Source organism: Petaurus breviceps, unplaced genomic scaffold (genome assembly GCF_028583685.1).
Source record: "Petaurus breviceps papuanus isolate PSGF00001 unplaced genomic scaffold, PetGlider_PUasm1.0 90594, whole genome shotgun sequence".
NCBI classification, from domain to species: Eukaryota; Metazoa; Chordata; class Mammalia; order Diprotodontia; family Petauridae; genus Petaurus; species Petaurus breviceps.
This window is the reverse complement of record NW_027187281.1, coordinates 3,693,481-3,716,699: the sequence shown is the minus strand read 5'-3', so window position 1 is coordinate 3,716,699 and position 23,219 is coordinate 3,693,481. Positions and strand designations below refer to the sequence as shown.

The 23,219-nt window shown below is 38.4% G+C and overlaps 1 protein-coding gene across 16 annotated transcripts in view; it reads right to left on the bottom strand.

Annotated features, from left to right (window-relative positions):
* Positions 1 to 558: 558 nt before the first annotated feature.
* RCBTB2 (RCC1 and BTB domain containing protein 2) overlaps positions 559 to 23,219 on the bottom strand; it is a 56,998-nt gene continuing 34,337 nt past the window's right edge. For 15 of the 16 annotated variants that reach the window (XM_069063670.1, XM_069063678.1, XM_069063668.1 and 12 more), the window contains 6 exons: positions 20,260 to 20,402; positions 16,598 to 16,788; positions 14,500 to 14,626; positions 13,265 to 13,404; positions 12,660 to 12,790; positions 559 to 1,945 (listed from right to left, as the gene is read on the bottom strand). In XM_069063670.1, coding sequence (XP_068919771.1) covers positions 1,805 to 1,945; positions 12,660 to 12,790; positions 13,265 to 13,404; positions 14,500 to 14,626; positions 16,598 to 16,788; positions 20,260 to 20,402 — 873 coding nt within the window. In that variant the 3' untranslated portion in view covers positions 559 to 1,804. Of the gene's footprint in view, positions 1,946 to 9,619; positions 9,684 to 12,659; positions 12,791 to 13,264; positions 13,405 to 14,499; positions 14,627 to 16,597; positions 16,789 to 20,259; positions 20,403 to 23,219 lie in introns of all 16 variants that reach the window. The other variant, XR_011163478.1, reaches the window with a different exon arrangement.

Genomic DNA, 23,219 nt, shown 5'->3' with positions numbered 1-23,219 from the left:
CAGGGAAATTGATACATCAGTAATTTAACAAACAAAATGAGAGAATGAGATCTATCTACACATGTCTATGTGTATGTATACAGGTCATCCCAAAAGTCTGTGTGTAATTTAAGGCTTTAATACCTTAAAAACTGTACTAATAAACATGCGTGTAGAATACACATGTGTGTAAAATACACACATATGCACACACACATACATGGTTGGTTACTGTCCTTCATTCTCAAAGAAGACCAAAATGACATCACTATGGTCAGACCACTGTGAGCATGGAAGGCTCTACCATAGGTCAGGCACAAATAGTCTAAATAAATGTTTGGAGTGGAGAGACTAAATTTGCACATCTCATGTATCACACACATATACTTGGTATTTATATACACATATATTGTGCTTAAAAGCAGAAATCAAGAGGTCAGAATTGACCACAGTGAGAGAGCATTAGCACTAAAATGAATGGTGCTTATAGTCTTCTTGTTAAATCATACATGTTGTAAGGTGCAGCTTCTCTGAAACTCCCTGCTATTGAAATAATTGTTTTAAAAAAGAAAACACAAATAGCATATACCAGATGGATTTATTTGCATGTAAGAGGCAAGGAATTGCTAGTATTTTTCATTTTTCTCTTCTTGGGCAAAAAACACTGATTCTACTATTATTTGTAGAGAAGTACTTTCTTATCCAATATTAGATCAGTAGAGGATTTAATTTCTAACTCTAAAATGTTCCCCTTTACATAATACAGTGTTGAGACCTGTACTTTTTATATTTCCTTGTTAGTTTCCATTCAGGTTTCAATTCCATAATTAGATAAACTTAATTTGAACTGGAATCTGACTATCTTGTCAGTCATCTCTATAAAAAATGAGTATACTGGGTCCTTTTTTGCCATTAAAATTTAAGTCGGATTTTTGGTTCCAGTATAACTGACCTGTTTCAGAGTAACACAAAAGCCTGAAGGAATATACATGATAATAATCATCATTGTGAAGGGAAGAACATCTGTCAACCCAAAGAGAAACAGAAGATACTTTTGTCATATGTAAGGCAGATGAGCTCAGAATAACATTCATTCAGAATCAAGGCTTCATATTTAATATATCCTTTTGAGGAATTCACGACCCAGTTTAAAAAACAAACAACATAGTAAAGTTAGCCCTTGGGCCTTTGATTCTTTTAGTGAGGAGGCCTTTATGAAGGCTAATGAATGTTAGAGAATTAGTCATTATCTCTAGAAGACTGTACCAGAGGAACCTGACTCTTGACCACAATTGTTCAAACATAGATCATTATTTCTAAAGGTTATATACTGTTTTTTCCTTCATCATGGTGACCCAGAAGTAGCTCTCTTCAGGACCCAAACTCTGGGCCTAAAGCAAATGAACCTCTGTCCCTGTTAAGCCATCAGAATGATGTCAACCTGTAGCACAATGAAACAGCTTGCACAAAATCCTATGACCTGAGGCTGTTGTTGCCAAAACCCAACATAAAGGTGTTCTGTTGGAAGTGATCTGAAAAGGAAGAGTGAAAAAGCTCATAAAGGGTTTGTAATGTATGGAATGCTTGAACCTGGAGTGGAAATGACGGCATCTGCTCATTTTCAGCTTTCTATGTGAATGCTGGACTCAGGCAGATGACTGAGAGAGAAGAGTCGACTCCCACTGCACGTCTGTCTGTCCTCAGAAGGTGTGTACTCTGCTAGGGGTAACTGATCAAGCCATTAATTAAGTGAAAGCTGTTCTTCTCAAGCTTCTGTACGGGGACTGGAAAGGACTGGAGTCCCTTTCTTGGCTGCAGCTGTTGATCAATTTTTAAAGGCTCCAACTCTGCTTGCCTTACTGATGAAGCTCTTCAGGAGGTCATGGTCCATTTCTGCGAAGCCTGAAGTTTGTGTAACTACAGTCAAATGATTGATGCAAAATCGAAAGCAGAATTCCTCTAAGTCCTAGGGGAGAAAAATTGGATTTCCTATCAGTCATGTGCAATATAACATTATTATTCCTTTAAAAATAAGGGCAAATAGAATCAATAAGATTTGGCAGTGGAAGTATAATATAGTCATGATATGGTATTTAAATATTCAATTCAATTCAACCATCGTTCATTAACTGCCATGTGTACAATGGCAGTTAGGTGGTACAATGGATGGAGTGCTAGGCTTGGAGTCAAAAAGGCCTGAGTTCAAATCCAGTCTCAGAAACTTCCTAGCTTGTGACCTTGGCCAACTCACTTAACCTCTGTCTGCCAGTGGAGAAGGAAAGAGCAAACCACTCTGGTATCTTTGCCAAGAAAACTTCATGGATAGAGGTCCACAGGGTCATGAAGAGTTGGATACAACATGGAATTGCACTGTCTTTATCTCATTGAGGAGTTACTCTTGGAGCTGCCATGTTGAAGAGAAGGCTAGGTCAGCCAACTTTCATTTCCCTCTTGGATGTGTCTTTCTAGCCTTCAATACCTGTCCCTGCTACCGTTTTACTCTAGAACTTCCCTCAACACCTGCGGCCTCCTCACCCTGGAGTATTCATCTGCTTTGTATGCCAGCTTCCTTCTCCCATTAGTGAGTTCCACCTGGTGTGCTGGCCAATCTGCATTTTCTTCCCTTCTGTGAAGCTGACTTTCTAACTTCAACACCACACCACTATGACTGCACATTCATCCTCTCCTCCATTCTCTCCCCTCCTCTGCCACTTTTCAGCTCCCCTTTATTTGTGGTCTTCCCCCACAAGAACAAAAGCTCCTCGAGGGAAGACACTGTCTCTTTTCATTTGTATTTGTATCTCCAGAACTTAGCACAGTGCCTAGTATATATTATGTGCTTAATAAATACCAGTGCCCTTGTCTGGAGATGCAAAGACCTATCTTAACTTTTGCTGGAGTGGGCCCTCAACTAAGAGCAGAGCAACTGATAAACTCCTAACTTAACCTGAATGATAATTTCATTCTTCAAAAGATGGAGGATGTAATGAGGGTAACTACTAATCTAGACAGGACTAAAAAGGAAGCCCCAACTGGTGACACTTAAATGATAAACATCTTGGGAGGTTTTGACCATTCCATCTTAAAAAAACAAAATGGAGAAGTAAGAACCTAGGACAAAATTCTAGGGCTTACATTCCAAGGAGACCATTGATAAGAAAGTTCCCATATACACAGAAATATTTACAGTGAGGCAAGAAGTGGGTGGAAGTTGGATTTCTGCCTAAGAACTTCTCACTGATAACAGCAATTGCTATTTATATTACAGAACTGAATCAACAAATAAGTGTGCACTATGTGCCAAGTGCTAGTGATATAAATAAAAAACTAAGATCGTCCTTGCTCCTGAGCATCATACATAGAGGTGGGGGAGATCACACTTGGGAGGTTTCAGCTGCAAGTCAGTTATCTGCTCGCTGAAGATTAAACACAATTGAGTAGAAGCCACAGCACACATACCATGTGAAAATGATTTGGGGATTTTAATGGACCAAAAAGATCCAAATGAGTAAGCAGAGTGACATGGCAGGTAAAACAGTGAATGCAATCTTTGGCTGTGTTAAAAAAGAAAGTGTCCAAAAGGAGGGCAGTCATACAGACTCTGTTATACAGTACTTGGCTTTATCCACATCCCAAATGGAATCCTCTGTTCCAGGGAGGGGGAACTTGCAGTCTGTTCAATTGTAGATGACCCATTTTATGAAGGACACTTGGAATCTGCCCAAAGGAAGGCAATCAGGACAGTGTGTAGACTGGAAATTCTTTGATTCAAGGAGCAGTTGTAAGAACCGCAGATGATTAGACTGGAAAAGAGAACACTTAAGGGGGACTTTCAAGAATGTAAAGGGCTGCCCTGTGGAAGACAGACTGGACTTGTTCTTTATGGACACACAGGGCAGAGTCAGGAAACCACAAAGGCAGATTTTGGCGGAACTAAGAAAAAATTCCCTGACGATAGAAGCTGTCCAAAAGAGGAAGTGGAGGCAAGGATATTATAGAGGGAATCGTGCTAGCAGAACTTTGCTCTCCTTCCCAATTTTAAGAGCCTGTGAAAGCAGGAAGCATGTTTTGCTAAAAGTGGGACATTCCCCTGTTCCATTTCCTTCAGTGTTTTAAAATATTTCTGGCTGTAAACAGCTTCTGAGAGTAGCAGAGGGAAAAAAAAGAAGAGACAGAGACAGAACTGGTATCTAGGTTCCTTCTTAGCAGCTTCCAGCAACTGGTTTTTCTCTGTTCAAAGGAGAAAGAAAGCAAATGTAACCTTTGGAAAGGATTAGATCAGAGGACAGCCTCATACAATCAGTCACCAAATGAGATTTGATCAAATGAGATAAGGTAGGTAAATGGTTTGTAAACCTGAAAATGCAATATAAATGCCAATTATTATTACTGTTGTTAGAAAATGCTCTTAGAAATCACTGCATTTCTAGTTCTCTTTCATTGTGCCACCCACATTTTAATGGTTTTACAAAAAAGCAAAAAGTACATGAATTCTTTTGTTAGATTGACACTTAAAAGGAAGTGCTTATATATCAGCATTTCTCAAGCTATGTTCTAGAAACCCTTGGGTACTAAGAAATAGTTCAATGGGTTCTAGAAAGAAAAATGTTATAATAGGTGAATAAACATACACACAAACCTGTCCACTTTACTGCCAGTTGTATATGGGATGTATATTCAACAAATATGGAAAAATCACAAAATCAGAAAACTGCAGGAGAATGTCAAAAATGATCATGTAACTGTCAAAAGGTTGGCTTCTTTTTGGTCTAGAATCAATGGATGAACTTGTCTGGTCATGTATGGAACACAATCGGAAATGCGTGCATAAAATAATTGGAATCAAAGGCTTCTGAACTTTTAATAGCAAAAATGGGGGGCAGAAGAATGAGGGGAAAAAAGATGGCATAGTTCAACTCAATGGACAAACATTCAGAAAGTCCACCGATTCCAGGAATCCAAATGTAAGATCTGAGTTCAATGATCAAGCTTTGGGGATAGATTAGATCAGTGGAATCAAACTCCAAGAGAAATGGATCCCTGTTGGGTGCATACTGACTCAGAATTTGACACCTCTGGACTAAATGCCCTGTAAAGCCCCTTCTTCCAACTCTAATACTCTCTGAAGCTTTGAGCAGCAGATCAGTCTAGTGAAGCATCCGAGGAAACTACACTGATCGTTGAAGATTTCACAGTGTCTATTTTTTTAACTTCTCTTATCACGAATTTATTATGTAATAGTAAATATGTGTTGGTATCTTCAAAAATAAATAAAATAACTGGCACCCAAACATATTCTTAAAATTATTGGTTTGTTTTTGCTATTTTTTTGTTTTACCATTCTGTTTATGGATAATTAGGCAAAAATCTGGAAGTTTAAAGAGACAGAAAGTCAAGTGTGTTAAGGACCAGAATTAATGAATAAACAAATATCTACATATCTAGACTAAGTGACCAATCCTAAATAGAATAAACACAGCCAACTCCATTTAATGTTTACTTCTAGTGTTCCTGACACACACTATGTTGTCGGTACTCTGGAAATCTGAACACACCTATACCTGTCCATCTTATGTGGCTCTTGTCCCCATCCTCCCATAATCTGCTACAAGTAGTCAACCTATCTCTTAATATCCACTGCATGGATACTATTGGTTCTCTCTCTCTTATTTTTGTTTTGTGACTGGCCCATCCTTTTTTCCAGCCATGTTTCTCTGAGGGATTCCTCAAAGACTGTGCTATTCTGTGAATTGTGGTGATGTAACATCACCAGAAGAACACTGATATTAAGAAAATAGACATGTTTCAGCAAGAAGCTTGTTCATTAAACGAACTGTGAAATTTCCCCAAGTAATGCACCTCGATCTCCTCCTGCTGCTCAATTCTTGGGCCAGCTCATTGTCCATTTGCAGCAGCTGTCCAAGATCTATGTACTGATGGACTAGTTCTATAGGTTATCTATCCAAATGTGTGCCATAGGCTAACCAACAGGCTTTATCCATTTGGTTTTTCTTATGTGGATACTTAGTCTGAATTCTTTTAAGTAATTGTTTGTCTCATAAGGGCAGCTAGATGGCACAAAGGATAATGCTTGGGTCTAGAATCAGGAAAACCTAACTATGAATCTGGTCACAGACACTAGTGACTAGCTGTGTGAACCTGGGCAAGTCATTTAACCTGTTTGCCTCAGTTTCCTCATCTGTAAAATGGGGATATTAATAGCATCTACTTCAAAGGTTGTTGTGAGGAGCAAATGAGATTTGTAAAAGCACTTAACATAGTGCCTGACACATATTAGGCCCTTAATGGATGTTTATTCCCTTCCCCCCACTTCTTTTCATTGAGGAGGCCCTACAATATTCTGGGGTTTCTACAATTAGCAGAATGTCATCTACAAACAGGAGCACCTGCAGAATCTCTACAGTAATAGACACCCCCTCTTCAATCTGGCCCCTGCACTAGTCATCTCCACCTGTAGCAGGAAACACCTTTGGCAATCCTACATCTCCATTTCATGCCTTGCTTGAGATGAACAATCAGAGGGTTGTCTAAAATGATCTCTGTGCTTATATAAGAAATCTTATATAATTTTGACATATGCACCTGAGGAGAGCCTCTAAGGCAGCATTCTGTTTTACTAAATCAAATGCTTTTTATAATTAGCAAACAAGTGCCAGTAAAACCCGTATTCTCTATGTCTTTCAGTCAATTGCATAACTGCAAAATAATGGTCTGCATAGAATATCAATTACAGAAGATTTCAGTATGTTCCCTTTGCATACTTTCATCAAAGGTGACCTCAATGTGTGTGTGGATTATTCTCATAAAAATATTTCAGAGATGGAAAAGTCAGCATATGAGTTGGTAATTATAGATATTCTCATGTTTATTTGGTTTTTAAAAAAATAATAATGAGATCTAAGATTTTTTTTCTATGCCTTTGGTATCCTCCTTTCTTTCAGAAAACGTTGTGATAGAAAACCTCTGCCCTGTGGAAGACAAACTGGACTTGTTCTTTCTATCCCTCAAAATTATGCCACTTCCAGGATGGACCTTCTCTATTTCTATTGTGTCTAGAGAAGCTGTTCTCATTTTTCTTCTCTATAGCGCCACTGCCATCTTCATGTTGTCCATCTAGGCCTGGAGATTGAAGTCCAAATGTGGTGTCCTCACCATCCTTGATAGTGAAAAGATTTTATTATGTACATCTTTATAGAGCTTTTCTATGCTTAACTATTTTTGTCCTCCTTCCAGTTTCTTTGACCTACTCGATATTCATGGATGTCATTAACAAGTCTCCAATGAAATATACATATTTTGCTTGCATAGTCTGCATTAATTACTATTTTTATTGAATTATGGTTTGTCAGCCTCCTTCCAGTTTCATCTTTAAATACCCTCCAGATGTCTTTGCTTAAATGGTTCTTTTGCCAAACTTTCTTTAAACTTATTTTCCCTCCATTGCTTCTCACTATTTTATTAAGTAATAAAGTCTAATAAGGTCAACCATCTCCCTCCTTATGGACTTTTAAAATGAATATAAACTGGTTATAGTCTTTGGCTATCATGTTTTCTTATTTAACAAGAAGAAAAAAGTCTTACTGGCTGAGAGGGTTTCTAGGCTCTTTTGTTCTCTTCATGGAAACTGATTTACACTGGGTAAGTTTATATGGTTATAATCTGTGTCCACATACATTTCACTATCCATTCCTTATTTTTGAGGGTCAGCAACTTATTTAAATTGGTTCAATTAAAATTATTTTAATCAGATGCTAAATTTATTTTTTCATTTTTAATCTAGTTTTGAATCTGATCTTTTCTCTAACAAATGGGTGGTTTGATTGTATACAGCTGATTCCAGAATTAATCCAATATCAGGAATGGATAATTTCTGGTTAAATAATAATCAGTCTTAATTTTTGTTATGTGATTTGGCTCTTGCCATGTCCAGAACCATTAGATTCTCTTCTCCAAGAAAGTGTTCATGATACACATACCGTGTTTCCCCGATAATAAGACACTGTCTTATTAATTTTTTTGGACAGAAAAACACCAGAGGGCTTATTTTCAGGGGAGGGCTTATTTTAATGAACATTGACAGCAATTTTAATAAACAGGTAAATGTGAACAAAAAAATGTACCTTTATTCAATAATGAATTCAATAAAGAACAGGATGACGCGCTCACTGCTGCAGCTCTGATTGGATGCAGCTCGGAGCGCGGCGTGCGTTTCATGGCGGGGAGACAGTGCATACAGAGGGTACCGTAATGTAGCGTGTAGTGCAGGGGATCACCTTCACTACAGTAGCAATCTCAATAGGGCTTATTTTCGGGGGAGGGCTTATTTTAGAGGAATCTTACACAGTAAGGGGAGGGCTTATTTTCGGGATAGGTCTTATTATCGGGGAAACCCGGTAAGTGAGTCTTGTGTGTGGTACACAAAATTTTGGACTTTTTTGTTTCTTATTTCTTCGCCATATTTTCCAACACCTCCCATGCTCACCTCTGCACAGCAATTACTAAATATTTGGATTTAATAAGGAAGATTTTCAAGAGTTCTTTACAGAATTTCCCTTTCCCTCTCATTTTCTACTCCAGATATTAGTGCATAGAGGTGAAAGTCTTTTCCTTGTCATATTTTTGCAAGTACTTTAGATGAGCGCTGCAATATGAGATGACCAAATGTCCCATGAAACAATGTCTTTTGTTGCTTCTGGACTCATGATAAAACCAACCCCATCAAACCCTTCTTGTCAGAGGACAGCCTATGAGCCACCCTTCCCTATGAGCTGTAAAGACCTTTTGTTTTCGAGTTTTGTAAGAATTTCAAGATAAACACTAAACACAGCAAATGTATAAACAAAATTCTCAAAATTTTTAGTAAAAAAAAAAAAGTGAGGAACTGTCCTTGTTATGTTTCTGTTACAACTTTGCCCTGACTCCATCTACTCTCTCTTCCTTTGGTACCTTGCCCTGATGGCTCCATCTTGCTATTCTTCAATTTCTTCCCAAGGAGAATGGGATATGCATTTTTGTACATGGCCAATATGGGAATTTGCTTGACTTGATTACACATATTTGTTAGAAGGGTTTTGTGGGCTTTTTTCCCCAGTAAGGGGAAAGGTGAGAGGAAAAAATAAATGCTTTTTATTTGAAAAAAACAAACAAACAAACAAACAAACAACAAAACATCTCTTCCTCTCTTACTAGTTCTTTCCTTTCCACATAGAAACATACTTAGCTCTCACCAACCTGAAAAAAAAAACTTTTTATTCCTACTCCTAAAGCTATTGCCTCTTATCTCTTCCTTGTCACTCTTTAAGTTCTAGAAAAAGTAGTAGATATTTGTTTGTACTTCCTTACCTCCCACACAATCCCCAACTCCTAGTAATCTGTCTCCAACCACTCAAACTGTCCTGTCCAAAGTCAACAGTGACCTTTTAATTGTCAAGTCCAAGAATATTTTCTCAGTCTTCAACTTCCCTGAATCTTCTGCAGCATCTGACAAGCTTTGCCCACTACCTCCTTTATTATATCCCTCTTCCCTTGATCCCAGGACACTGCCCACTCCCAGTTACTCTACCTTATTACTCTTTTCCAATTAGATTCCTTGATCCATTTAATTCTTCCTATTCCTTACCAGTGTATGCCTCCAAAGAGTGTGTTCTCGGTCCTCTTCTCTTTTCTCTCTAAACTCCTCACTCCTATGGTTAAAATTTAATACGGTGAAGATGATTCTCAAATCTATATATCCCACTCTGATCACCCCCCTGGAAGTCCTGCCAATACCTCAAACTCACCATTTCCCAATGTGAGCTCCCCATCCAACCAGTTCTAATAAATAATATGTTCTATAAGTGATTACCTGAATGCAAAGTTTATGAAAACCTGAACCTGCAGAAAAGGTAGATGAGATTTATTATGAACTGTTCTAAGGAGAACAGAATTTTCTGAAGAAAATGGTATTGCAGGATTTGTTGTACCTGGTCACATAATTAAAGAGGTAGTTAGCACAAAAATCATCCTGTCCTGCCAATTCTACCTCTAGGACTGAAGTCATGTGTTTCCTCCCTCCCTCTGATTCAGGCCCTTCCCTAGGTATGTCTTGCTTGGACTATTCTATAAGAGCTTTCTGATATTCTCCTTGTCTCCGTTTTCTCCCCTGACAAATCCATCCTTCATAAAACTCCCAAAATAATCTACCTAATAATATATCTCTGCTCAAAATTTTGATTACCTGTAAAATAAAATACAAAGTCCTTAGCTTAGTACTTAAGTTCTCCCATAATCTGTTTCCAAGCTACCTTTCCAGGGTCATTTTATATCTGCAAACCCACCCTCCCGACTCTAGTTCTGAGAAGTCACCAAATCATCCCCAGCATTGCTGGAAAGGGCACGTTCAGTTCATCTCCCTATGATCCCTTCTCCCTGACTGGTATCCCTACAGACATTGTCTTTCCCATTAGGATGGAAGCTCCCTGAGGGCAAGCCATGTCTTTCTTTTTATTTATATTTGTTATCCTAGGTATTTAGTGTGATGCCTGGCGCATGGTAAGCACTTAGTTGTTCATTCACTAATACTCTTTGTGTTCCAGTCAAAACGAACTAGTTTCCCCCTAAACTTGAAAGGCCACCAATGACCTCTGTGTACTTGGACAAGCCAGTGTCCTCTACATTTCTGTGGGCTGAAATCCTTTTCTTTCTTCGATGAGCAGCTAAATCCACCTTCTCCATGAAACATTTATGGATCATCCCCTAACTTTCAATGATCTCTCCCTCCTCAAATTTTCTTACAGAACTTTGGCCTCTCTCTCTTTTGCCCTTATCATACTCTATTTGATATCAGACTGTTGTATACCCTCGTAGACTTCTCAGTTCTGCCACTTGCTACCACTGTGACACTGGCAAAGTCTCACTTTCATCAGCTATAAAATGAGGGGGTTAAACCTTACGACCTTTAAGGTCTTTTTCAGGTTTAAATCTATGATCCTGTGACTGTAAGCTCTTTGAGGGCTGAGACTTTGTCTTTTTTACTCTAGCACCCAGCAGACTACACTTGGCATATGCTTTCTTTTCTTTGGTTTTTGGTTTTTGGAGGGGGGAAGGCAGGGCAGTTGGGGTTAAGTGACTTGCCCAAGGTCACATAGCTAGTAAGTGTTAAATGTATGAGGTCAGATTTGAGTGTCTGAGGTTGGATTTGAAGGCACATGCTTTCTAAGTGTTTGCCAAATTCAAATGAACCAAACTAAACACAGATGGAAAATGAACACTATAAAGTAACTTCTAAGTTAAGATACTGCTTCCAATGGTGCTCCCAAATTTAAAAAACAAACCAAACACTGATAACAAGCAATCACACACATACATATCTCACTAAAAAGTTTTTTTTTTTAATGTTAGATTTGGAATATTGACCTAAAAACATAACTTTTTTTCATCTTTGAGAATTAATATGTTACTTGGCATCAATAGCAAGAGGCTTTTAAAAATAACAGTATAACATTTTAATATAAGAGTTTTGTCAAAATTTTGTTAGAAAAATTCTGCCACTTTTGAATAGCTTGAGAACCACCATATGGGATTTTATGATAGAGAATTTTTTAGAATGAGATCAACAAACAAATCTGGACATAGAATCAAATCAGTTGCAATGAGATTTTGTAAAAAAGCAGAGCCAAGACTCACACTACAACAAAGTAATAACAGGTTACGGCCAATGGCCAGCCAAAAACCAAACAGGATACAAATGATCATAGTGGAGACCCCCCATCAGTGAAAAGATCAGCTAAAATTCAGATTATTTAGAATTATTCCTATGAAGGGAAATAGGTCACTAAATTGGTAAAGCCCAGTGCCTTTATTACAGGAGAAGGCACTGACTTTTAAATTTAAGCAATCTGTGGAAATTCAAATACATCAGCCTACACTTCTGGGCAGTTCTAATAATCAAAGAGGCAAAAGACTTTATTTTAAATGAAAAAATGCTAAGAGAAGACAACAGAAATTGTAAAGAGGACCACGAGTAAATATTATACCTCCTTGTTCTTTGCTTTTAAGCCAAGCACATCATGTGTGGTTAGGCCACAATGATGAAATGTGGGCAAATTCTGTCTTGGCAGCTGACACTGAGCATAAATTTGAAGCAACTATCCAAATTCCTCATGGAGCTGGGGTTTTTGGAAAAATCTCCCCTGGGAAGTTCCTTGTATTTACTTTATATGATGTGTGTGTATATATATATATATATATATATATACATACATACATATATATATATATATATACATGTATAGACACGAAGTATATATTTTGTATAGACATATATACACATATATTTTCTTTATACATTTTTGTGTATCTATTTTTCCTCCACACAACATAAAATTGTTAAGGGCAAGAACTGCTTCATTTTTGTCTTTGTATCTGCTGTGCCCAGTACAGTGCCCTGCATTAAATAGGCATTTAGTTAGCACTTATCAATTGATTAATTGGTCATCATTCCAAATACAACACTAACAATATCTCACATTCATATAAACCTCTATGGTTGCCAAGCACTTCACATACACTGTGGCAGGTGCCTAGCTCACAGCAGACCCATGAAGTTCAAGATCAGGCGGCAGTTCCATAAAGCTGTGGCTGCCCCCTCAGATACCCATCTCCCAAATCTCTCTTCTTACCTGGGCTTCATATTTCACAGCAGCTGAAAGCAGAGCGATGGCATTGTCCTCACATATCCCTTGCTTAATAGTTTGCTGACAGAGCTTTTTCAACCGGTTATCTCTGTAAAATGTAGCCAGATCTAGCAGTTCTAGTGAAAGTGAGAGTATTAATTAGGAAGAATTAATTTCAAACATCAACCTACTTCAACTACCCTTGCTAGGGTGGTGGATTTTTTTTAAAAGGTATGTGTGTGTGTGTGTGTGTGTGTGTGTGTGTAGTTGAGTCGATTTGCAAAGGATTTCCTATTAGCTGTGTCATGTCTCTTTTAGAATGCAAATGTCTTATGGGTGGTCCCTGTGGCAGCTATGGGTTATGGTTGGTACATGTCTGAAACGGTCACAACAAAAACCATTAATAACACCAGTAATAATGATCTGGGACTTTAACTTATTTTCACTGCCTTGTTTGCATAAAGCAGAAGAAGGGGAAAGAGGTGTGACAAGTAAGGCCCAAGTCACTGGACCGCCCCCACCCCGCCCAGGGCTTCTCTTTCTGTGCTCTTATCATAAAGGATGAACATCTTACTATGTTACGGGTACAATATAACTCTCATGATAATTACCTATTGCATCCTCTGGAGAGAGATTGATACAGTCTGTGTACAAGTATTCCAGAAAGGCGCGGTAAACAGGATATGAAAATTCATCCATTTCTACTATGTCATCCTCATTGCCATTCAATACAGAACGAAAATGTTCACACCTGAAAAAGGAGGCCCAGAGCAATAGTCTTTGTGCAGAAATCAACCAATCAACAAGTAAATGTTTATTAAGCAACTGCTAGGTTCTAGCTACTGTGCTAGGTGATGGGGAAATAAAAACAAAAAAGAGATAGTACCTGCCCTCAAAGAGCTTACATTCTACTAGGGGAGAAATGGAAACCAAATGGGTGAGCATCACTTGGGGAATGACTGAAAACATTTTGGCATATAATGATAAATAATAATGGCATTAACAACAGCCAGCATATAAATTTTAAGAGAGTATTTTAAGGTCTGTAAATTGCTAAATACCTAAAATTTTAAAAATATCTAAATATTATCACAAATATCTTATTTGATACAATAATCATGGGAGGTATGTGCAAATGGAGGTTAAGTGAATTGCCCGGATGGTAAGTGTCTGAGGCTGGATTTGAATGTGGGTTAGAACAATACGCACTAAGTATTGATGAATATAAAGAATACAGAGGAACAAGATTAGCACAAATCAATGAAGAATTAAATGAGCAAGATGAAGAAAACAATATGTACAGTAATAATATATGCACACACATACACACATAGCTTTTGAAGTTTACAGGAGCACTTCAGATATATCTCATTTAATTATTACACCAATATAAAGAAGATCACAGAGTATAGCCTACAGTTCAAAAAACACTGACCACCTTCATCTACTCTCTTTTCTCAATGATTAATCAATCAACAAGCATTTGTTAAACCCCTACTATGTGCCAGGCATTCAAGTGGCAATGAAACACAAGAAATGAAATAATCCCTACTAGAAATGAGCTTACATTTGGTCACTTAAACCTATGCTGCCTTGTACTGTTCTTTCCATGTTTTCTATATATACATCTTGACTTCCGTACTACACTGTAGGTTCTCTGCTACCTGGGACTGCATCTTATACAGAGTTATCCCCCAAACTTACAACTACACTAAGACTTTTGGGGCAACCTATACTTCCTGGGATTCCCCACAGCACCGAGTACAGTGTCTCGCTCACAGTTAGTGTCCTCAAATTAATGAATGAACCAACTCCATCCAGGCAGAATAATAAATTTGTTCCTTACCTAATTTTGAGAAGGACCTTATGCACGTAAATATATTTTCCATCCACCAGAAATTTCAAGTCCGCAGTTTCAGGGTTATCAAACTCTTTCTTTAGTGACTGAGCTACTGTGAGGTGGTCATCCGGCTCTAGGGCAACAAGAGAAGCTTTAGATCTTAGAATGTCACAGTGCCACTCCCAATTAATGAGAAGATTCCCCTTAGGATTTCTCTGTATGTGCTGTAGACAAGCTCCCCCTCGCCTATTCCTCAACTCCACCACACACTCCTGCTCAAGTTCTCCTAAACAGGAAACAATTCCAGCGAACTTTTTATGCACAACATGAAATGTCTTAAATGAAGAGATGGTGGCACAGAGTAAAGTGCTTAAGAATCAGAAGGCCAGAGTTTCACTGCAGGCTCCAATACCTGAAAGCTGCAAATCACTCTTGGGCCTCAGTTTCCTAATAGGGACATATTTTTTATATTACCTATTTCAGAGGATTGTTTCAAAAAATACTTTATAAATCTTAAAGTAATTATATCGGCTAGCAGTTATATAACATAAGATTTACAAAGTACTTTACATATATTATCTTAGTTGATTAACCCTGGGAAGCAGGTATTATCCCTACTTTACAGCTGAGGAAACTGATTCAGACAGAGGTTAAGTGACTTGCCCAGAATCACACCTGTATTGTCTGAGGCCACATTTGAAATCAGGTCTTCCAGACCCCAGGTCTAGGCTCAATCCACTGAGCCACCCGGTTGCCTAGTAATATATGAACAACAGTTTTAATAAAATAATCCCCTAAATCATTTGCAAATCTTAAAATGCTATGTAAATGCTAGCTAATATTATTATTATAAAATGTTTCATCATGGTAAAAAGATGATGTTAGAGTCTAGAAGGCTGCATCAGAGGAGTATAAACTCTGGTAGGCTGGAAAGGCTTGAGCCAAACTAACTGTATATCTGTCATTAGAGAATTTCAGCACCAGGTTAATTGCAAAGTGATTGATTTTTTCGGTCACAGCAAGTGCCAAAGACCATCACTTAAAGTGAAGAGGGGTTCATATCTTCACTGATAGTGGGAATACCCATACTTTAATAATAAAATATTAAATAGTAATATGTTGTTAATAAGCATGTCATTTGATTAATACATAATTTATATGAGGTGTGATATAAGCACATTAATATTTTGCTGTATTAATAATTTATCAATAATATTATAAAAGAAGTTCTTTTAGCCTGAGTTTGGACTGTTTATTTAAAAATACTTAAACTTAACTTATGAGATAAATGTGGTCCCTTTCACAGATGCTTAATGCTTCCAAAATATATTTCACATAGTATTATCCCAACCAATACCATTTTGCAATATCTTTGATATGCAACAAACCAATTACTTCTTTACTTTTGGCTATGATCAAGCCATTTGGACAATTATACAATGGGCAAAATGGGTAAGTCATGACAATCCAAGCTAGTACTATGGCCTGAGTGCTATTAACTCCCCTTAACATCAATTGGTTGACTATTCCACAGTTCCTATGGAACTGCCCTGGTAACACTGTATCACCTAATGTTAAGGTTTTACTGAACCAATTAATGATGTCAGGTGGGATATGCCTAAACCATTTTGGGGACCCATTAGACAATGGCTCCCCTAGCTCCAGGGAAGGTCTTAAGTAGGGCTCTTGAACCTTTTTTGTGTCATATTTGACAGTCTGGTGAAGTCTTTGAACCCTTTTTCAGAATGTTCTTAAATACATGTAATAAAATATACAGGCCTACAAAGAAAACCTATTATACTGAAATATACTTACCAAAATATCTTTAAAAAAAAAACCAAGTTGATGGATCCCTTAAGAATTTCCAGTCTAAGGGAAACAGGCTTTTCAGTTCACAGACTCATAGCTTGGCCAGCCCACCCAGTCACATTCTCTCCCTCAGGCATAAAGTGCTTCTCCTGCTCTGAATTATCACAGGAAAATAGCTCATCCACGGTTTCATGGCTGCCCCTCACTCAAACAGCACATCTCAGAAGTGAAGTCACCATCTCCATCCCCCATACTTCCTCAGTCGCCGCCCCAAATCAGATGCTCTGGAACTCACCAACAGAGAGGAGGCGCCACGACACGGCCGGAGTGGCGAAGCAGGCGAACACATCATCCGTGCAGGAGAAATGGGTGAGGTGTGGAAGGGTCACAGACTGGCCTCGACACTGGCCCCACATGTAAATGTGGCCACTCTGGGTCTTGGCTGCAGAAGTATGGGCAGAGTGACAGGCTGCGATCTCGATCACTCTAAAGGTCATGAGCAAACACAGGGATGCTACGGTCAGCCGAGCGGCGGAGGAGGAGGCCAAAGTTGTGCCTCTCATTCCACAGGATTCATTCAATGGCCTGTCCACACTGTATCTTGATTTAAGGTATCCCCCAAAGCTGAAGGCATCCTGGGGTGGGCCCCCCATACCCTACTGGCTTCTGCACAATGAGACACCTACTTTGTCTCCGAGCAGGTTCAATATGACTGCTACAAGGCCCTATAGATGGCTGTTAGCCCTCCCAGCTGGTATGCACATATACAACATCTTACTGTGATCCTACTTTCCAATTAAACTGAAACAACCCAAGAAACAGAAGGAAGCATTTTTAAATTTTTCTGAAAACTTCTCTTGTTCAATTCAGTTCAATTCACTGTATATTAAATATCCACAACATGCAGGGCACTGTGCTAGGCACAAAAGTGAAAACATTCCAGCCCTCAAGAAGCTTACAGGCCGTTTTTATTAGGAAGGGGATACCACATACACAGGGAAGAAAATAGAATGTACATACAAAGCAATACAATGTAATTTCAAAGAATAGGAGGCACTAACAACTGGCAGTCAGGGGAGGTCCTGTGTGGGGACAGGCCCACAGCAGTGCTGTGAAGGAAGCTAGAGAGACTAAGAGGCAGAGTTGAGGAGGAAGAGTATTTCAGACATAGGTTGGGGGGTGGGAGGGACATGTGCAAAGGCAGTAACATGGGAATCTGTTTTGCTTGACCGTGCATATTTGTTATAAGGGTTTTTTCTTTTTCTCTCCCTCCTCCAACAGAGGGGAGATTCTGGGGGTGAAAGAAAAATAAATGCTTATTAACTGAAAAATTTTTTAAATCAAAAATTGAATAATTGAAAGAGATGCTCCACAAAAATCCCTGACTCTTTTCTTGGCTTCTGTTTTCTTATGCAGAGGAGTGAGGCCTTATGACATCATTATGCAAAAGACCCAGGTGAAGTAACTTTGGGGCAGGCCATTAGGTGACTCCCAGAACAACCTATGGATAACATGGTGCTTTGATAATTTAGTTACGCGACCTGTCTTTAATAATCTACCATCAAAAGCAGAAGAGAAAACGTGTCATCTTCCCACTCGAGCCTCCTTTTTTTTTTTTTTTGTCTTCCTTTGTATCCCTAGCACATATGGTGTCTGACTAAAATTTCATTCACTGGCCACCATTGTTTGAGCCACCTTGGTTCTAAAACCAAGGCTTATTATTACTGGTTATTTCCCTTCATTTCATAATCCAGTTACCAAGTTCTACCAAGAACTTTCTTTGTAGTCTTCAGGGCTACATTGCTAGTTTAATTCTTTATCACTTTACACCTGGAATATGAGAGGCTGTCTTCTAATTGCTTTCATGACCTCGAATCTGTCACCCTTCCGATTCATCGCACCCAGTGTTGCCATGTTAGTTTTCTTAAATTTTTGCTTTCATAATTTGATTCAACAATCATTCATTAATTGCCTACTATATTCAAGACATGGTGCTAGATACTAGGGATCCAAATAAAATGTAATGGTCTCTGCATTTAAGAAGATAACACTTGTGGGGTTACCAGGTCTAGGGTCTAGGAAGCTACAATGTATGCACCAATACTTAGGTTGGATGACCCCTAGTCAAGAATGTTATGAAATTCCTTTTCAGATACAGGTGGGAACATATGGCCACAGAGGGCCTTGTCAAATCTAAAATTCTGTGTTCTATGAACAAGGCCTTTTAAATTTTCTTATGAGCACTTATCAAGAGATCAAGGTGGGCTAAAATGTTCTGCAAACAGCATAATCATAGGATCATAAATTTAGAGTTGGCCACTTATGGTCATCTGGTCCAACCCCCTCACTTTACAGATAAGGAAACTGAGACCCACGGAGATAAAGTGGCAGTGCCAATATCTGAACTGAGGTCCTGGCACCAAGTATCCCTGAACTCTCTGGGTGCAAATTATGATAGATGTTTTTTGATTGTTGAATCAAATTATGAAAACAAAGATTTAAGAAAATTACCATGGCAGCACTGGGCGGGATAGATAGGAAGGGTGACAGATTGGAGGTCATGAAAGCAATTAGAAGACAGCCTCTCATATTCCAGGTGTACAGTGATAAAGAACTAAACTAGGGGAGTAGCCCTGAAGATTACAAAGAAAGTTCTTGGTAGAACTTGGTAACTAGATTATGAACATGACTAATGCAGGAATTAGCTTTATTTGACTGCATATTTGTTATATAATTTTTGTTTTTCTTTTTTCTGATAGAGTGGCAAGAGTTGGAAGGGAAGAGAAAAATAGTTTTTTATTAATTGAAAAGATAAAAGTTTTTAAAAAGAAGGTGGTTCTAATCTCAGCTCTGCCTCTTAGATATATATGACCTTATTAAGATATATGACCTCTATTAAGAATGCAAGCTGCATGAGATCACAGACTTTGTTTAAAATAAACTTTGAATCTTCCCTAGTGCCTTCAATGACTGAATTAAATTGCTTCCCTAAAAGGTGTTGGTTAATGGTCACTATTCCTCAAAACAAATTGTCTGTTTTCATTGTCAATCTTAATTGCCGTCCATAGGAAATTGCTAAATGCTTACTTACACAACTCATCCAAAAATAAATTTATTATCTTTTCTCTAAAACTTCTCCTTTTCCTGAGCTTTTCCCTTTGGGGGGGGTGCTACCGTCACTCCAGTAACACAAGTTCTTAGGTTTTAATCTCCACTCCCCACTCACCTCGTATATCCAGTCAGTTGCCAAATCTTGTTTCTACCTTCGCAGTATATCTCATGCATAAACCTCTGTTCTCTACTCATACAGACAGACATCACACTAATTCAGGCTTTTATTACCTCTTGACTAGATAATGATCTCTAACAGGGTTGCTTTCCTTTACTCTCTCCCCACTTCAAATCACCCTGCACACAGTTGCCAGATTTTTCTGAGGTGCAGGTCTAAGCATGTCAACGCCCTGTCACCACTCCCCTCGTCCCCACGCACTACAACTCTTCTCTGACTCAACAAATTCCAGTGATTCTCTATTATCTCAAGGATAAAATATAAACTCCTTTGTTTGGTACAAATCCTTCTCATACTATGTTTGCGTAACTTCATGTACTCTACCATCCAATCATACTGGGCTTGCTGTTCCTCACCCATGACACTTCGTCTCCTGTCTCCATACTTTTGTACTAGCTGCCCCCATGTCCAAAAGCAACTAATTTCTCAGTGCTCTTACAAGTTACAGATAAACTACAGGTCAATATTAGTAAATGGAGTTTTCACGCTGGGAGTTCCCTACACTGACAGTCACAAATCCAGAGTTTGTTACCCACTCAACCCCCCCCCCCGCCCCCGGCAAAGTCATGAAGAGAATAATAAAAGTGGTAATTCCTTGTACTTCTCTGCCACATCTACTCCTTGCTCATTGAAGTTGCATGATTATTTCTTGAAAATGCAAGTATTACCTGTCCTTTTCCACAGAGACTGGAGTAGGGTAAGACTGATTGCTTTTATTGCCAGTACCCAACTGGCCATAAGAGTTAGCTCCCCAAGCATATAGGTGACCTTCATCTGTTAACACTAATGTATGTGCATAGCCACAGACAATCTGCAAAGAAAGAAACAAAGAAAGACAATCTGCAAATTGACAGAAATAAAACATACTACCTTAGGGTGGATCAAAAAAAATCAAAAATGAAAAAAAAAAAGTGGTGATACATCCAGGCAATTAAGCACAATTCTCTAGGGTCCAACCCTCTAATGTCAATTCCAAATCCAAAGGAAAAAACAATAAGGTCATTTAAATTCTTTAGTTATTTAATTTGCATCCGTTAAGATTGAAGTTTCTAGTACTATCAATTTATTGGCAAAGTATATATTCGTCAATAAACAGGGTCTCAGCCCCCTCAGAAAAGTTAAGAACCCCAAATGAGGGGAAAGCTCTCTTTCACAGACAAAAGGAAGAGCCTCCAGAATAAAAAGCAATATCATAAATGGGGAAAAGAGTATGATGGTTACACAGTCTTAAGCATCCCAGGTATGAAGAATGGTATGACTGACTAGAAATTAGGAACGAGGGGCTGGCGACAACCTCTCCTTCCGTCCAGTTGCTAAAAAATGCTCATTGTCTGAGTCCGCTGGCAAGGTCATTTTAACAACTGCGGACCTTGGACAACAGACCAGACTCCCTGCCATCTACCTACATCACTAAAGGATAATAGATTTCCTTGAGGAAAGAACAGAAGAGTGATTAACAACAGAATTGAACTTCTAAACTTAACTCAGAGACAATAAGTAATTTACAGGAAAGCTGAGTTTCCAAACTTAACTATGAGACAAACGAAAGATGATTTGGGCAGTCACAAAAAATGTTGGCAGTCGTACAGACTGAAATCAATAATAAAATAGAATCATTTTGATTTCCCCAATTTTTATATCTTACTCATTTATAAAAAGATAATTTTTGTGTTCATGTACACATAGAGATATTCCCAATATGCAATTCAGTTCAAGCAACACTTACTTATTAAGTGCCCACTGTTTATAAGATTAAGAGGTAATGTTGTATATTGGAAAAGATGATTTGACTGGTCAAAATATCTTGGAATCACTGGAAAAAAACTATGTGGGGAAGACACCGGCTCTATAGCAAACACTCAGATAGCCTCTTACGAAGATCAGCCTGTCAGGTATTTGAAAATCAACTCATTCATGCACAAGGGAAGAAGGGAATTGTCTTGTCCAGCCCAGTAGTCTACAAAGGCAATGGCAGAAATCTTTTTGAAAAGAATGCTGAACAATCAGAGGACTAGATTAGGTATATAATAAATAATAGTAAAGGGGGCGGCTAGGTGGCGCAGTGAGTAAAGCGCCAGCCCTGGAGTCAGGAGGACCTGAGTTCGGATCCAGCCTCAGACACTTACAAAAAAACTAGCCCTGTAACCTTTGGCAAGTTACTTAACCCCAACTGCCCTCCAAAAGGCAAACAGTAAAAATAACCATAGTTACCCAGCATTTGGCAACCCCTAAATCCAATATTTGGGGACAAGACATCACAACTTAACAAAAATTGCTAGGACAACTAGAAAGCAGTTTGGAAGAAACTAGGTATAGACCAGTATCTCACACTGTATCCCAAGATAAATGGATATGTGATTTAGTCATAAAAGGTGACATCATAAGCTAATTAAGAGAGCATGGACTATTTTGCCTGTCAGATTTGTAGATAAGAAAATAATTTGTGACCAAACAAGAGATAGAGAGCATTACAGGATATAAAATGGATAATTTTGATTACATTACATTAAAAAGCTTTTGTACATTCAAATCTGGCCTCAGACACTTAACACAAAAGTAGCTGTATGACCTCGTGCAAGTCACTTAACCCCAATTGCCCTACCTTCCCCCTCCAAAAAGCAAAAAAAAAACAAAACGCTTTTGTACAAACAAATAAAACCAGTGCAATCAAAATTATAAAGAAAGCAGAATGGGACAGTTAAGTGACGCAGTGAATAGAGCCCTGGAGTCAGGAGGACCTGAGTTCAAATCCAGCCTCAGATACTTGACACACTACTAGCTGTGTGACCTTTGGCAAGTCACTCAACCCCAATTGCCTTGCTTTCCCCCCTCCAAAAAAATAGCAGAAAACTGGGGGGAAATTTTTATAGCAAGTTTCTCTGATAAAGGACTCATTTCTCAAATATGCTGAGAAACGAATCAAATTTATAAGAAAACAAGTCATTCCCCAATTTATAAATGGTCAAAAGATATGAAGAGGCAGTTTTCAGAAGAAGAAATCAAAGCTATCTATAGTCATATAAAAATACTCTAAATAACTAGTTATTAGAGAAATACAAATTAAAACAATTGTGAAGTACCACCTCAAATATATCAGATTGGCTCACATGACAGAAAAGGAAAATAACAAATATTTGTGGGGATGTGAAAAATTGGGACACTAATGTTCTGTCTGTTGGAGTTGTAAACTGATCCAACCATTATGGAGAGCAATTTGGAACTATGCCCAAAGGGTTATAAAATTGTGCATATCTTTTGACCCAGCAATACCACTACTAGGTCTACATCCCAGAGAGATTAAAGAAAAAGGAAAATGGCCTACAGGTACAAAAATACTTAGAGTAGCTCTTTTTGTGGTGCCAAAGAAATGGAAATTGAAGGGATGCCCATCAACTGGGGAATGCCTGAACAAGTTGTACTATATGATTGTGATGGAATACTATTGTGCCATGAGAAATGATGAGCAGGATGGTTTCAGAAAAATGTGGGAAGACTAATATGAACTGATGCAAAATGAAGTGAGAGGAACCAGAACGCTGTACACAGTAACTGCAATGTTGCACAATGATCAAGTGTGAATGACTTAGCGATTCTCAGCAACACAATGATCCAAGACAAGTCTAAAGGA